Source organism: Heterodontus francisci, chromosome 26, assembly GCF_036365525.1.
Source record: "Heterodontus francisci isolate sHetFra1 chromosome 26, sHetFra1.hap1, whole genome shotgun sequence".
Classification (NCBI taxonomy): domain Eukaryota; kingdom Metazoa; phylum Chordata; class Chondrichthyes; order Heterodontiformes; family Heterodontidae; genus Heterodontus; species Heterodontus francisci.
The window spans coordinates 53,902,638-53,916,509 of NC_090396.1; the positions used below are offsets into that span (position 1 = coordinate 53,902,638).

The following is a 13,872-nucleotide window of genomic DNA, read 5'->3' on the forward strand; positions in this document are numbered from 1 at the left end:
TGTACTGAGGACTGTGTTGCTAATGGTTGTTGGTTTGATTGAAGCTGTACTTAGGACTCTGTTGCTGATGGTTGCCTCTTTTGTTTGAAACTGTTTTGAGGACTGTGTTCCTAATGGTTGTTGGTTTTGTTTGAAGTTGTGCTGAGGATTGAGTTGCTGATTGTGGCTGGTTTTGTTTGAAGCTGTGCTGAGGATTGTGTTGGGTTTGTTTGAAGCTGTGCTGAGGACTGTGTTGCTGATTGTGATTGGTTTTGTTTGAAGCTGTGCTGAGGACTGTGTTGCTGATGGTTGTTGTTGGTTTTGTTTGAAGCTGTGCTGAGGACTGTGTTGCTGATGGTTGTTGTTGGTTTTGTTTGAAGCTGTGCTGAGGACTGTGTTGCTGATGGTTGTTGATGGTTTTGTTTGAAGCTATGCTGAGGACTGTGCTGCTGATGGTTGTTGTTGGTTTTGTTTCAAGCTGTGCTGAGGACTGTGTTGCTGATGGTTGTTATTGGTTTGTTTGAAGCCGTGCTCAGGACTGTGTTGCTGATGGTTGTTGTTGGTTTCGTTTGAAGCTGTGCTGAGGACTGTGTTGCTGATGGTTGTTGGTTTGTTTGAAGCTGTGCTGACGACTGTGTTGCTGATTGTTGTTGGTTTTGTTTGAAGCTGTGCTGAGGACTGTGTTGCTGATTGTTGTTGGTTTTGTTTGAAGCTGTGCTGAGGACTGTGTTGCTGATGGTTGTTGTTGGTTTTGTTTGAAGCTGTGCTGAGGACTGTGTTGCTGATGGTTGTTGTTGGTTTTGTTTGAAGCTGTGCTGAGGACTGTGTTGCTGATGGTTGTTGATGGTTTTGTTTGAAGCTATGCTGAGGACTGTGCTGCTGATGGTTGTTGTTGGTTTTGTTTCAAGCTGTGCTGAGGACTGTGTTGCTGATGGTTGTTATTGGTTTGTTTGAAGCCGTGCTCAGGACTGTGTTGCTGATGGTTGTTGTTGGTTTCGTTTGAAGCTGTGCTGAGGACTGTGTTGCTGATGGTTGTTGGTTTGTTTGAAGCTGTGCTGACGACTGTGTTGCTGATTGTTGTTGGTTTTGTTTGAAGCTGTGCTGAGGACTGTGTTGCTGATTGTTGTTGGTTTTGTTTGAAGCTGTGCTGAGGACTGTGTTGCTGATTGTGATTGGTTTTGTTTGAAGCTGTGCTGAGGACTGTGTTGCTGATGGTTGTTGTTGGTTTTGTTTGAAGCTGTGCTGAGGACTGTGTTGCTGATGGTTGTTGATGGTTTTGTTTGAAGCTATGCTGAGGACTGTGCTGCTGATGGTTGTTGTTGGTTTTGTTTCAAGCTGTGCTGAGGACTGTGTTGCTGATGGTTGTTTTTGGTTTGTTTGAAGCCGTGCTCAGGACTGTGTTGCTGATGGTTGTTGTTGGTTTCGTTTGAAGCTGTGCTGAGGACTGTGTTGCTGATGGTTGTTGGTTTGTTTGAAGCTGTGCTGCGGACTTTGTTGCTGATGGTTGTTGGATTGTTTGAAGCTGTGCTGAGGACTGTGTTGCTGATTGTTGTTGGTTTTGTTTGAAGCTGTGCTGAGGACTGTGTTGCTGATGGTTGTTGGTTTTGTTTCAAGCTGTGCTGAGAACTGTGTTGCTGATGGTTGTTGTTGGTTTTGTTTGAAGCTGTGCTGAGGACTGTGTTGCTGATTGTTGCTGGTTTTGTTTGAAGCTATGCTGAAGATTCTGTTGGGTTTGTTTGAAGCTGTGCTGAGGACTGTGTTGCTGATGGTTGTTATTGGTTTTGTTTGAAGCTGTGCTGAGGACATAGTTGCTGATTGTTGCTGGTTTTGTTTGAAGCTGTGCTGAGGACTGTGTTGCTGATTGTTGCTGGTTTTGTTTGAAGCAGTGCTGAGGACTGTGTTGCTGATGGTTGTTTGTTTTGTTTGAAGCTCTGCTCAGGACTGTGTCGGGTTTGTTTGAAGCTGTGCTGAGGACTGTGTTGCTGATGGTTGTTGGTTTTGTTTGAAGCTGTGCTGAGGACTGTGTTGCTGATTGTTGTTGGTTTTGTTTGAAGCTGTGCTGAGGATTGTGTTGGGTTTGTTTGAAGTTGTGCTGAGGACTGCTTCGCTGATGGTTGTTGCTGGTTTATTTGAAGTTGTACTGAGGACGGTGTTGCTGATTGTTGTTGGTTTGATTGACGTTGTGCTGAAGACTGTGTTGCTGATGGTTGTTGTTGGTTTGTTTGAAGCTGTACTGAGGACTGTGTTGCTAATGTTTGTTGGTTTGATTGAAGCTGGACGGAGGACTGTGTTGCTGATGGTTGTTGTTGGTTTTGTTTGAAGCTGTACTGAGGACTGCGTTCCTAATGGTTGTTCTTTTTGTTTGAAGCTGTACTGAGGACTGTGTTGCTAATGGTTGTTGGTTTGATTGAAGCTGTACTTAGGACTGTGTTGCTGATGGTTGTCTCTTTTGTTTGAAACTGTTTTGAGGACTGTGTTCCTAATGGTTGTTGGTTTTGTTTGCAGTTGTGCTGAGGATTGAGTTGCTGATTGTGGCTGGTTTTGCTTGAAGCTGTGCTGAGGATTGTGTTGGGTTTGTTTGAAGCTGTGCTGAGGACTGTGTTGCTGATGGGCGTTGTTGGTTTGTTTGAAGCTGTGCTGACGACTGTGTTGCTGATTGTTGTTGGTTTTGTTTGAAGCTGTGCTGAGGACTGTGTTGCTGATTGTTGTTGGTTTTGTTTGAAGCTGTGCTGAGGACTGTGTTGCTGATTGTGATTGGTTTTGTTTGAAGCTGTGCTGAGGACTGTGTTGCTGATGGTTGTTGTTGGTTTTGTTTGAAGCTGTGCTGAGGACTGTGTTGCTGATGGTTGTTGTTGGTTTTGTTTGAAGCTGTGCTGAGGACTGTGTTGCTGATGGTTGTTGATGGTTTTGTTTGAAGCTATGCTGAGGACTGTGCTGCTGATGGTTGTTGTTGGTTTTGTTTCAAGCTGTGCTGAGGACTGTGTTGCTGATGGTTGTTATTGGTTTGTTTGAAGCCGTGCTCAGGACTGTGTTGCTGATGGTTGTTGTTGGTTTCGTCTGAAGCTGTGCTGAGGACTGCGTTGCTGATGGTTGTTGGTTTGTTTGAAGCTGTGCTGACGACTGTGTTGCTGATTGTTGTTGGTTTTGTTTGAACCTGTGCTGAGGACTGTGTTGCTGATTGTTGTTGGTTTTGTTTGAAGCTGTGCTGAGGACTGTGTTGCTGATTGTGATTGGTTTTGTTTGAAGCTGTGCTGAGGACTGTGTTGCTGATGGTTGTTGTTGGTTTTGTTTGAAGCTGTGCTGAGGACTGTGTTGCTGATGGTTGTTGTTGGTTTTGTTTGAAGCTGTGCTGAGGACTATGTTGCTGATGGTTGTTGATGGTTTTGTTTGAAGCTATGCTGAGGACTGTGCTGCTGATGGTTGTTGTTGGTTTTGTTTCAAGCTGTGCTGAGGACTGTGTTGCTGATGGTTGTTATTGGTTTGTTTGAAGCCGTGCTCAGGACTGTGTTGCTGATGGTTGTTGTTGGTTTCGTTTGAAGCTGTGCTGAGGACTGTGTTGCTGATGGTTGTTGGTTTGTTTGAAGCTGTGCTGCGGACTTTGTTGCTGATGGTTGTTGGATTGTTTGAAGCTGTGCTGAGGACTGTGTTGCTGATTGTTGTTGGTTTTGTTTGAAGCTGTGCTGAGGACTGTGTTGCTGATGGTTGTTGGTTTTGTTTCAAGCTGTGCTGAGAACTGTGTTGCTGATGGTTGTTGTTGGTTTTGTTTGAAGCTGTGCTGAGGACTGTGTTGCTGATTGTTGCTGGTTTTGTTTGAAGCTATGCTGAAGATTCTGTTGGGTTTGTTTGAAGCTGTGCTGAGGACTGTGTTGCTGATGGTTGTTTGTTTTGTTTGAAGCTGTGCTCAGGACTGTGTCGGGTTTGTTTGAAGCTGTGCTGAGGACTGTGTTGCTGATGGTTGTTGGTTTTGTTTGAAGCTGTGCTGAGGACTGTGTTGCTAATGGCTGTTGGTTTTGTTTGAAGCTGTGCTGAGGACTGTGTTGCTGATTGTTGCTGGTTTTGTTTGAAGCTGTGCTGAGGATTGTGTTGGGTTTGTTTGAAGTTGTGCTGAGGACTGCATTGCTGATGGTTGTTGCTGGTTTATTTGAAGTTGTACTGAGGACTGTGTTGCTGATTGTTGTTGGTTTGATTGAAGCTGGACTGAGGACTGTGTTGCTGATGGTTGTTGGTTTGTTTGACGTTGTGCTGAAGACTGTGTAGCTGATGGTTGTTGTTGGTTTGTTTGAAGCTGTACTGAGGACTGTGTTGCTAATGTTTGTTGGTTTGATTGAAGCTGGACTGAGGACTGTGTTGCTAATGGTTGTTGGTTTTGTTTGAAGCTGTGCTGAGGACTGTGTTGCTGATTGTTGTTGGTTTTGTTTGAAGCTGTGCTGAGGATTGTGTTGGGTTTGTTTGAAGTTGTGCTGAGGACTGCTTCGCTGATGGTTGTTGCTGGTTTATTTGAAGTTGTACTGAGGACGGGGTTGCTGATTGTTGTTGGTTTGATTGACGTTGTGCTGAAGACTGTGTTGCTGATGGTTGTTGTTGGTTTGTTTGAAGCTGTACTGAGGACTGTGTTGCTAATGTTTGTTGGTTTGATTGAAGCTGGACTGAGGACTGTGTTGCTGATGGTTGTTGTTGGTTTTGTTTGAAGCTGTACTGAGGACTGCGTTCCTAATGGTTGTTCTTTTTGTTTGAAGCTGTACTGAGGACTGTGTTGCTAATGGTTGTTGGTTTGATTGAAGCTGTACTTAGGACTGTGTTGCTGATGGTTGTCTCTTTTGTTTGAAACAGTTTTGAGGACTGTGTTCCTAATGGTTGTTGGTTTTGTTTGAAGTTGTGCTGAGGATTGAGTTGCTGATTGTGGCTGGTTTTGTTTGAAGCTGTGCTGAGGATTGTGTTGGGTTTGTTTGAAGCTGTGCTGAGGACTGTGTTGCTGATGGGCGTTGTTGGTTTGTTTGAAGCTGTGCTGATGACTGTTTTGCTGATTGTTGTTGGTTTTGTTTGAAGCTGTGCTGAGGACTGTGTTGCTGATTGTTGTTGGTTTGATTGAAGCTGGACTGAGGACTGTGTTGCTGATGGTTGTTGGTTTGTTTGACGTTGTGCTGAAGACTGTGTTGCTGATGGTTGTTGTTGGTTTGTTTGAAGCTGTACTGAGGACTGTGTTGCTAATGTTTGTTGGTTTGATTGAAGCTGGACTGAGGACTGTGTAGCTGATGGTTGTTGTTGGTTTTGTTTGAAGTTGTACTGAGGACTGCGTTCCTAATGGTTGTTGGTTTTGTTTGAAGCTGTACTGAGGCCTGTGTTGCTAATGGTTGTTGGTTTGATTGAAGCTGTACTTAGGACTGTGTTGCTGATGGTTGTCTCTTTTGTTTGAAACTGTTTTGAGGACTGCGTTCCTAATGGTTGTTGGTTTTGTTTGAAGTTGTGCTGAGGTTTGTGTTGGGTTTGTTTGAAGCTGTGCTGAGGACTGTGTTGCTGATGGGCGTTGTTGGTTTGTTTGAAGCTGTGCTGACGACTGTGTTGCTGATTGTTGTTGGTTTTGTTTGAATCTGTGCTGAGGACTGTGTTGCTGATTGTTGTTGGTTTTGTTTGAAGCTGTGCTGAGGACTGTGTTGCTGATTGTGATTGGTTTTGTTTGAAGCTGTGCTGAGGACTGTGTTGCTGATTGTGGCTGGTTTTGTTTGAAGCTGTGCTGAGGATTGTGTTGGGTTTGTTTGAAGCTGTGCTGAGGACTGTGTTGCTGATTGTGATTGGTTTTGTTTGAAGCTGTGCTGAGGACTGTGTTGCTGATGGTTGTTGTTGGTTTTGTTTGAAGCTGTGCGGAGGACTGTGTTGCTGATGGTTGTTCATGGTTTTGTTTGAAGCTATGCTGAGGACTGTGCTGCTGATGGTTGTTGGTTTGTTTGAAGCTGTGCGGAGGACTCTGTTGCTGATGGTTGTTGTTGGTTTCGTTTGAAGCTGTGCTGAGGACTGTGCTGCTGATTGTTGTTTGTTTTGTTTGAAGCTGTGCTGAGGACTGTGTTGCTGATGGTTGTTGCTTTTGTTTCAAACTGTGCTGAGGACTGTGTTGCTGATGGTTGTTGTTGGTTTCGTTTGAAGCTGTGCTGAGGACTGTGTTGCTGATGGTTGTTGGTTTGTTTGAAGCTGTGCTGCGGACTTTGTTGCTGATAGTTGTTGGATTGTTTGAAGCTGTGCTGAGGACTGTGCTGCTGATTGTTGTTTGTTTTGTTTGAAGCTGTGCTGAGGACTGTGTTGCTGATGGTTGTTGGTTTTCTTTCAAGCTGTGCTGAGGACTGTGTTGCTGATGGTTGTTGTCGGTTTTGTTTGAAGCTGTGCTGAGGACTGTGTTGCTGATGGTTGTTGTTGCTTCTGTTTGAAGATGCACTGCCACTTCTCTTCCAGGAATGCCTACCTTGAAGAAGTTCTGCTCTTCTCTCCGACGGGATTTTCGTTTGTCTCTTTTACCTTGTTCACCTTCATTGTTTTTGCATTCCTTTTGACATTTTTTACAATCTTTTTTTGCATTTATTTCATTTCATCTTAGTTTGTTCAGTTTGCTTACCCACTGTTTTTTTCAGGTTGTTTTTCTTCAGGTTTGCACTTGCTGATGTTCAATATTCAGTATATTCACACCTAATCTGTACTAATACTTTGTCTTTCAACACACCATTAACATATTGTTTGCCTTTGCTCGGTGACCTTTTGGTCAGCTATGTGGCCTGGTCCAATCTGCACCTTCTCCTTTGTTATCTCTTGCCCAACCCGCACCTCACTTGTTTATAATCTGTGACTTTTCTAATATTTGTCAGTTCCGAAGAAGGGTCACTGACCGAAACGTTAACTCTGCTTCTCTTTCCACAGATGCTGCCAGACCTGCTGAGTGAATCCAGTATTTCTTGTTTTTGTTCCTGAGGACTGTGTTGCTGATTGTTGTTGGTTTTGTTTGAAGTTGTGCTGAGGACTGTGTTCCTGATGGTTGTTGGTTTAGTTTGAATCTGTGCTGAGGACTGTCACTGATTGTTGTTGGTTCTGTTTGAAGCTGTGCTGAGGACTGTGTTGCTGATGGTTGTTGGTTTTGTTTGTAGCTGTGCTGAGGACTGTGTTGCTGATTGTTGTTGGTTTGCTTGAAGCTGGACTGAGGACTGTGTTGCTGATGGTGGTTGGTTTTGTTTGAAGTTGTGCTGAGGACTGTGTTGCTGATTGTTGTTGGTTTTGTTTGAAGCTGTGCTGAGGACTGTGTTGCTGATGGTTGTTGGTTTGTTTGAAGCTGTGCTGAGGAATGTGTTGCTGATGGTTGTTTGTTTTGTTTGAAGCTGTGCTGAGGATTCTGTTGGGTTTGTTTGAAGCTGTGCAGAGCACAGTATTGCTGGTTTTTGCTGGTTTTGTTTGATGCTGTGCTGAGGACTGTGTTGCTGACTGTTGCTGGATTTGTTTGAAGCTGTGCTGAGGACTGCTTCGCTGATGGTTGTTGGTTTGATTGAAGCTGGACTGAGGACTGTGTTGCGAATGGTTGTTGGTTTGTTTGAAGTTGTGCTGAGGACTGTGTTGCTAATGGTTGTTGTTGGTTTGTTTGAAGCTGTACTGAGGACTGCGTTCCTAATGGTTGTTGGTTTTGTTTGAAGCTGTACTGAGGACTGTGTTGCTAATGGTTGTTGGTTTGATTGAAGCTGTACTGAGGACTGTGTTGCTGATGGTTGTTATTGGTTTTGTTTGAAGCTGTGCTGAGGACTGTGTTGCTGATGGTTGTTATTGGTTTTGTTTGAAGCTGTGCTGAGGACATTGTTGCTGATTGTTGCTGGTTTTGTTTGAAGCTGTGCTGAGGACTGTGTTGCTGATTGTTGCTGGTTTTGTTTGAAGCAGTGCTGAGGACTGTGTTGCTGATGGTTGTTTGTTTTGTTTGAAGCTCTGCTCAGGACTGTGTCGGGTTTGTTTGAAGTTGTGCTGAGGACTGCTTCGCTGATGGTTGTTGCTGGTTTATTTGAAGTTGTACTGAGGACGGTGTTGCTGATTGTTGTTGGTTTGATTGACGTTGTGCTGAAGACTGTGTTGCTGATGGTTGTTGTTGGTTTGTTTGAAGCTGTACTGAGGACTGTGTTGCTAATGTTTGTTGGTTTGATTGAAGCTGGACTGAGGACTGTGTTGCTGATGGTTGTTGTTGGTTTTGTTTGAAGCTGTACTGAGGACTGCGTTCCTAATGGTTGTTCTTTTTGTTTGAAGCTGTACTGAGGACTGTGTTGCTAATGGTTGTTGGTTTGATTGAAGCTGTACTTAGGACTGTGTTGCTGATGGTTGTCTCTTTTGTTTGAAACTGTTTTGAGGACTGTGTTCCTAATGGTTGTTGGTTTTGTTTGAAGTTGTGCTGAGGATTGAGTTGCTGATTGTGGCTGGTTTTGTTTGAAGCTGTGCTGAGGATTGTGTTGGGTTTGTTTGAAGCTGTGCTGAGGACTGTGTTGCTGATGGGCGTTGTTGGTTTGTTTGAAGCTGTGCTGAGGACTGTGTTGCTGATTGTTGTTGGTTTTGTTTGAAGCTGTGCTGAGGACTGTGTTGCTGATTGTTGTTGGTTTTGTTTGAAGCTGTGCTGAGGACTGTGTTGCTGATTGTGATTGGTTTTGTTTGAAGCTGTGCTGAGGACTGTGTTGCTGATGGTTGTTGTTGGTTTTGTTTGAAGCTGTGCTGAGGACTGTGTTGCTGATGGTTGTTGTTGGTTTTGTTTGAAGCTGTGCTGAGGATTGTGTTGCTGATGGTTGTTGATGGTTTTGTTTGAAGCTATGCTGAGGACTGTGCTGCTGATGGTTGTTGTTGGTTTTGTTTCAAGCTGTGCTGAGGACTGTGTTGCTGATGGTTGTTATTGGTTTGTTTGAAGCCGTGCTCAGGACTGTGTTGCTGATGGTTGTTGTTGGTTTCGTTTGAAGCTGTGCTGAGGACTGTGTTGCTGATGGTTGTTGGTTTGTTTGAAGCTGTGCTGCGGACTTTGTTGCTGATGGTTGTTGGATTGTTTGAAGCTGTGCTGAGGACTGTGTTGCTGATTGTTGTTGGTTTTGTTTGAAGCTGTGCTGAGGACTGTGTTGCTGATGGTTGTTGGTTTTGTTTCAAGCTGTGCTGAGAACTGTGTTGCTGATGGTTGTTGTTGGTTTTGTTTGAAGCTGTGCTGAGGACTGTGTTGCTGATTGTTGCTGGTTTTGTTTGAAGCTATGCTGAAGATTCTGTTGGGTTTGTTTGAAGCTGTGCTGAGGACTGTGTTGCTGATGGTTGTTTGTTTTGTTTGAAGCTGTGCTCAGGACTGTGTCGGGTTTGTTTGAAGCTGTGCAGAGGACTGTGTTGCTGATGGTTGTTGGTTTTGTTTGAAGCTGTGCTGAGGACTGTGTTGCTAATGGCTGTTGGTTTTGTTTGAAGCTGTGCTGAGGACTGTGTTGCTGATTGTTGCTGGTTTTGTTTGAAGCTGTGCTGAGGATTGTGTTGGGTTAGTTTGAAGTTGTGCTGAGGACTGCATCGCTGATGGTTGTTGCTGGTTTATTTGAAGTTGTACTGAGGACTGTGTTGCTGATTGTTGTTGGTTTGATTGAAGCTGGACTGAGGACTGTGTTGCTGATGGTTGTTGGTTTGTTTGACGTTGTGCTGAAGACTGTGTAGCTGATGGTTGTTGTTGGTTTGTTTGAAGCTGTACTGAGGACTGTGTTGCTAATGTTTGTTGGTTTGATTGAAGCTGGACTGAGGACTGTGTAGCTGATGGTTGTTGTTGGTTTTGTTTGAAATTGTACTGAGGACTGCGTTCCTAATGGTTGTTGGTTTTGTTTGAAGCTGTACTGAGGCCTGTGTTGCTAATGGTTGTTGGTTTGATTGAAGCTGTACTTAGGACTGTGTTGCTGATGGTTGTCTCTTTTGTTTGAAACTGTTTTGAGGACTGCGTTCCTAATGGTTGTTGGTTTTGTTTGAAGTTGTGCTGAGGTTTGTGTTGCTGATTGTGGCTGGTTTTGTTTGAAGCTGTGCTGAGGATTGTGTTGGGTTTGTTTGAAGCTGTGCTGAGGACTGTGTTGCTGATGGGCGTTGTTGGTTTGTTTGAAGCTGTGCTGACGACTGTGTTGCTGATTGTGATTGGTTTTGTTTGAATCTGTGCTGAGGACTGTGTTGCTGATTGTTGTTGGTTTTGTTTGAAGCTGTGCTGAGGACTGTGTTGCTGATTGTGATTGGTTTTGTTTGAAGCTGTGCTGAGGACTGTGTTGCTGATGGTTGTTGTTGGTTTTGTTTGAAGCTGTGCTGAGGACTGTGTTGCTGATGGTTGTTCATGGTTTTGTTTGAAGCTATGCTGAGGACTGTGCTGCTGATGGTTGTTGGTTTGTTTGAAGCTGTGCGGAGGACTCTGTTGCTGATGGTTGTTGTTGGTTTCGTTTGAAGCTGTGCTGAGGACTGTGCTGCTGATTGTTGTTTGTTTTGTTTGAAGCTGTGCTGAGGACTGTGTTGCTGATGGTTGTTGGTTTTGTTTCAAACTGTGCTGAGGACTGTGTTGCTGATGGTTGTTGTTGGTTTCGTTTGAAGCTGTGCTGAGGACTGTGTTGCTGATGGTTGTTGGTTTGTTTGAAGCTGTGCTGCGGACTTTGTTGCTGATAGTTGTTGGATTGTTTGAAGCTGTGCTGAGGACTGTGCTGCTGATTGTTGTTTGTTTTGTTTGAAGCTGTGCTGAGGACTGTGTTGCTGATGGTTGTTGGTTTTCTTTCAAGCTGTGCTGAGGACTGTGTTGCTGATGGTTGTTGTCGGTTTTGTTTGAAGCTGTGCTGAGGACTGTGTTGCTGATGGTTGTTGTTGCTTCTGTTTGAAGATGCACTGCCACTTCTCTTCCAGGAATGCCTACCTTGAAGAAGTTCTGCTCTTCTCTCCGACGGGATTTTCGTTTGTCTCTTTTACCTTGTTCACCTTCATTGTTTTTGCATTCCTTTTGACATTTTTTACAATCTTTTTTTGCATTTATTTCATTTCATCTTAGTTTGTTCAGTTTGCTTACCCACTGTTTTTTTCAGGTTGTTTTTCTTCAGGTTTGCACTTGCTGATGTTCAATATTCAGTATATTCACACCTAATCTGTACTAATGCTTTGTCTTTCAACACACCATTAACATATTGTTTGCCTTTGCTCGGTGACCTTTTGGTCAGCTATGTGGCCTGGTCCAATCTGCACCTTCTCCTTTGTTATCTCTTGCCCAACCCGCACCTCACTTGTTTATAATCTGTGACATTTCTAATATTTGTCAGTTCCGAAGAAAGGTCACTGACCCGAAACGTTAACTCTGATTCTCTTTCCACAGATGCTGCCAGACCTGCTGAGTGAATCCAGCATTTCTTGTTTTTGTTCCTGAGGACTGTGTTGCTGATTGTTGTTGGTTTTGTTTGAAGTTGTGCTGAGGACTGTGTTCCTGATGGTTGTTGGTTTAGTTTGAATCTGTGCTGAGGACTGTCACTGATTGTTGTTGGTTCTGTTTGAAGCTGTGCTGAGGACTGTGTTGCTGATGGTTGTTGGTTTTGTTTCAAGCAGTGCTGAGGACTGTGTTGCTGATGGTTGTTGGTTTTGTTTCAAGCTGTGCTGAGGACTGTGTTGCTGATGGTTGTTGGTTTGTTTGAAGCTGTGCTGCGGACTTTGTTGCTGATGGTTGTTGGATTGTTTGAAGCTGTGCTGAGGACTGTGTTGCTGATTGTTGTTGGTTTTGTTTGAAGCTGTGCTGAGGACTGTGTTGCTGATGGTTGTTGTTGGTTTTGTTTGAAGCTGTGCTGAGGACTGTGTTGCTGATGGTTGTTCATGGTTTTGTTTGAAGCTATGCTGAGGACTGTGCTGCTGATGGTTGTTGGTTTGTTTGATGCTGTGCGGAGGACTCTGTTGCTGATGGTTGTTGTTGGTTTCGTTTGAAGCTGTGCTGAGGACTGTGCTGCTGATTGTTGTTTGTTTTGTTTGAAGCTGTGCTGAGGACTGTGTTGCTGATGGTTGTTGCTTTTGTTTCAAACTGTGCTGAGGACTGTGTTGCTGATGGTTGTTGTTGGTTTCGTTTGAAGCTGTGCTGAGGACTGTGTTGCTGATGGTTGTTGGTTTGTTTGAAGCTGTGCTGCGGACTTTGTTGCTGATAGTTGTTGGATTGTTTGAAGCTGTGCTGAGGACTGTGCTGCTGATTGTTGTTTGTTTTGTTTGAAGCTGTGCTGAGGACTGTGTTGCTGATGGTTGTTGGTTTTCTTTCAAGCTGTGCTGAGGACTGTGTTGCTGATGGTTGTTGTCGGTTTTGTTTGAAGCTGTGCTGAGGACTGTGTTGCTGATGGTTGTTGTTGCTTCTGTTTGAAGATGCACTGCCACTTCTCTTCCAGGAATGCCTACCTTGAAGAAGTTCTGCTCTTCTCTCCGACGGGATTTTCGTTTGTCTCTTTTACCTTGTTCACCTTCATTGTTTTTGCATTCCTTTTGACATTTTTTACAATCTTTTTTTGCATTTATTTCATTTCATCTTAGTTTGTTCAGTTTGCTTACCCACTGTTTTTTTCAGGTTGTTTTTCTTCAGGTTTGCACTTGCTGATGTTCAATATTCAGTATATTCACACCTAATCTGTACTAATGCTTTGTCTTTCAACACACCATTAACATATTGTTTGCCTTTGCTCGGTGACCTTTTGGTCAGCTATGTGGCCTGGTCCAATCTGCAACTTCTCCTTTGTTATCTCTTGCCCAACCCGCACCTCACTTGTTTATAATCTGTGACATTTCTAATATTTGTCAGTTCCGAAGAAGGGTCACTGACCCGAAACGTTAACTCTGATTCTCTTTCCACAGATGCTGCCAGACCTGCTGAGTGAATCCAGCATTTCTTGTTTTTGTTCCTGAGGACTGTGTTGCTGATTGTTGTTGGTTTTGTTTGAAGTTGTGCTGAGGACTGTGTTCCTGTTGGTTGTTGGTTTAGTTTGAATCTGTGCTGAGGACTGTCACTGATTGTTGTTGGTTCTGTTTGAAGCTGTGCTGAGGACTGTGTTGCTGATGGTTGTTGGTTTTGTTTCAAGCAGTGCTGAGGACTGTGTTGCTGATGGTTGTTGGTTTTGTTTCAAGCTGTGCTGAGGACTGTGTTGCTGATGGTTGTTGGTTTGTTTGAAGCTGTGCTGTGGACTTTGTTGCTGATGGTTGTTGGATTGTTTGAAGCTGTGCTGAGGACTGTGTTGCTGATTGTTGTTGGTTTTGTTTGAAGCTGTGCTGAGGACTGTGTTGCTGATGGTTGTTGGTTTTGTTTCAAGCTGTGCTGAGGACTGTGTTGCTGATGGTTGTTGTTGGTTTTGTTTGAAGCTGTGCTGAGGACTGTGTTGCTGATGGTTGTTGTTGCTTCTGTTTGAAGATGTCCTGAGGACTGTGTTGCTGATTGTTGTTGGTTTTGTTTGAAGTTGTGCTGCGGACTGTGTCACTGATTGTTGTTGGTTCTGTTTGAAGCTGTGCTGAGGACTGTGTTGCTGATTTTAATTGGTTTTGTTAGAAGCTGTGCTGAGGACTGTGTTGCTGATTGTTGTTGGTTTTGTTTGAAGCTGTGCTGAGGACTGAGTTGCTGATTGTTGTTGGTTTTGTTTCAAGCTGTGCTGAGGACTGTGTTGCTGATTGTGATTGGTTTTGTTTGAAGCTATGCTGAGGACTGTGTTGCTGATGGTTGTTGGTTTTGTTTGAATCTGTGCTGAGGACTGTGTTGCTGATGGTTGTTGGTTTTGTTTGAAGCTATGCTGAGGACTGTGCTGCTGATGGTTGTTGTTGGTTTGTTTGAAGCTGCGCTGAGGACTGTGTTGCTGATGGTTGTTGGTTTTGTTTGAAGATATGCTGAGCACTGTGTTGCTGATGGTTGTTGGTTTTGTTTGA

General features: G+C 43.9%; 1 protein-coding gene across 1 annotated transcript in view; it reads right to left on the reverse strand.

The window, feature by feature from the left end:
• Positions 1–3,695: 3,695 nt before the first annotated feature.
• The window catches only part of LOC137384508 (mucin-2-like), a 94,751-nt gene continuing 84,574 nt past the window's right edge, over positions 3,696–13,872 (reverse strand). The window contains exons 14-21 of the mRNA XM_068058648.1: positions 11,791–12,388; positions 9,545–9,790; positions 7,756–8,255; positions 7,378–7,614; positions 5,889–6,387; positions 4,993–5,277; positions 4,021–4,735; positions 3,696–3,919 (exon numbers count right to left, since the gene is read on the reverse strand). Of these exons, the coding sequence (XP_067914749.1) occupies positions 3,696–3,919; positions 4,021–4,735; positions 4,993–5,277; positions 5,889–6,387; positions 7,378–7,614; positions 7,756–8,255; positions 9,545–9,790; positions 11,791–12,388 (3,304 nt within the window). The remainder of the gene's footprint in view (positions 3,920–4,020; positions 4,736–4,992; positions 5,278–5,888; positions 6,388–7,377; positions 7,615–7,755; positions 8,256–9,544; positions 9,791–11,790; positions 12,389–13,872) is intronic.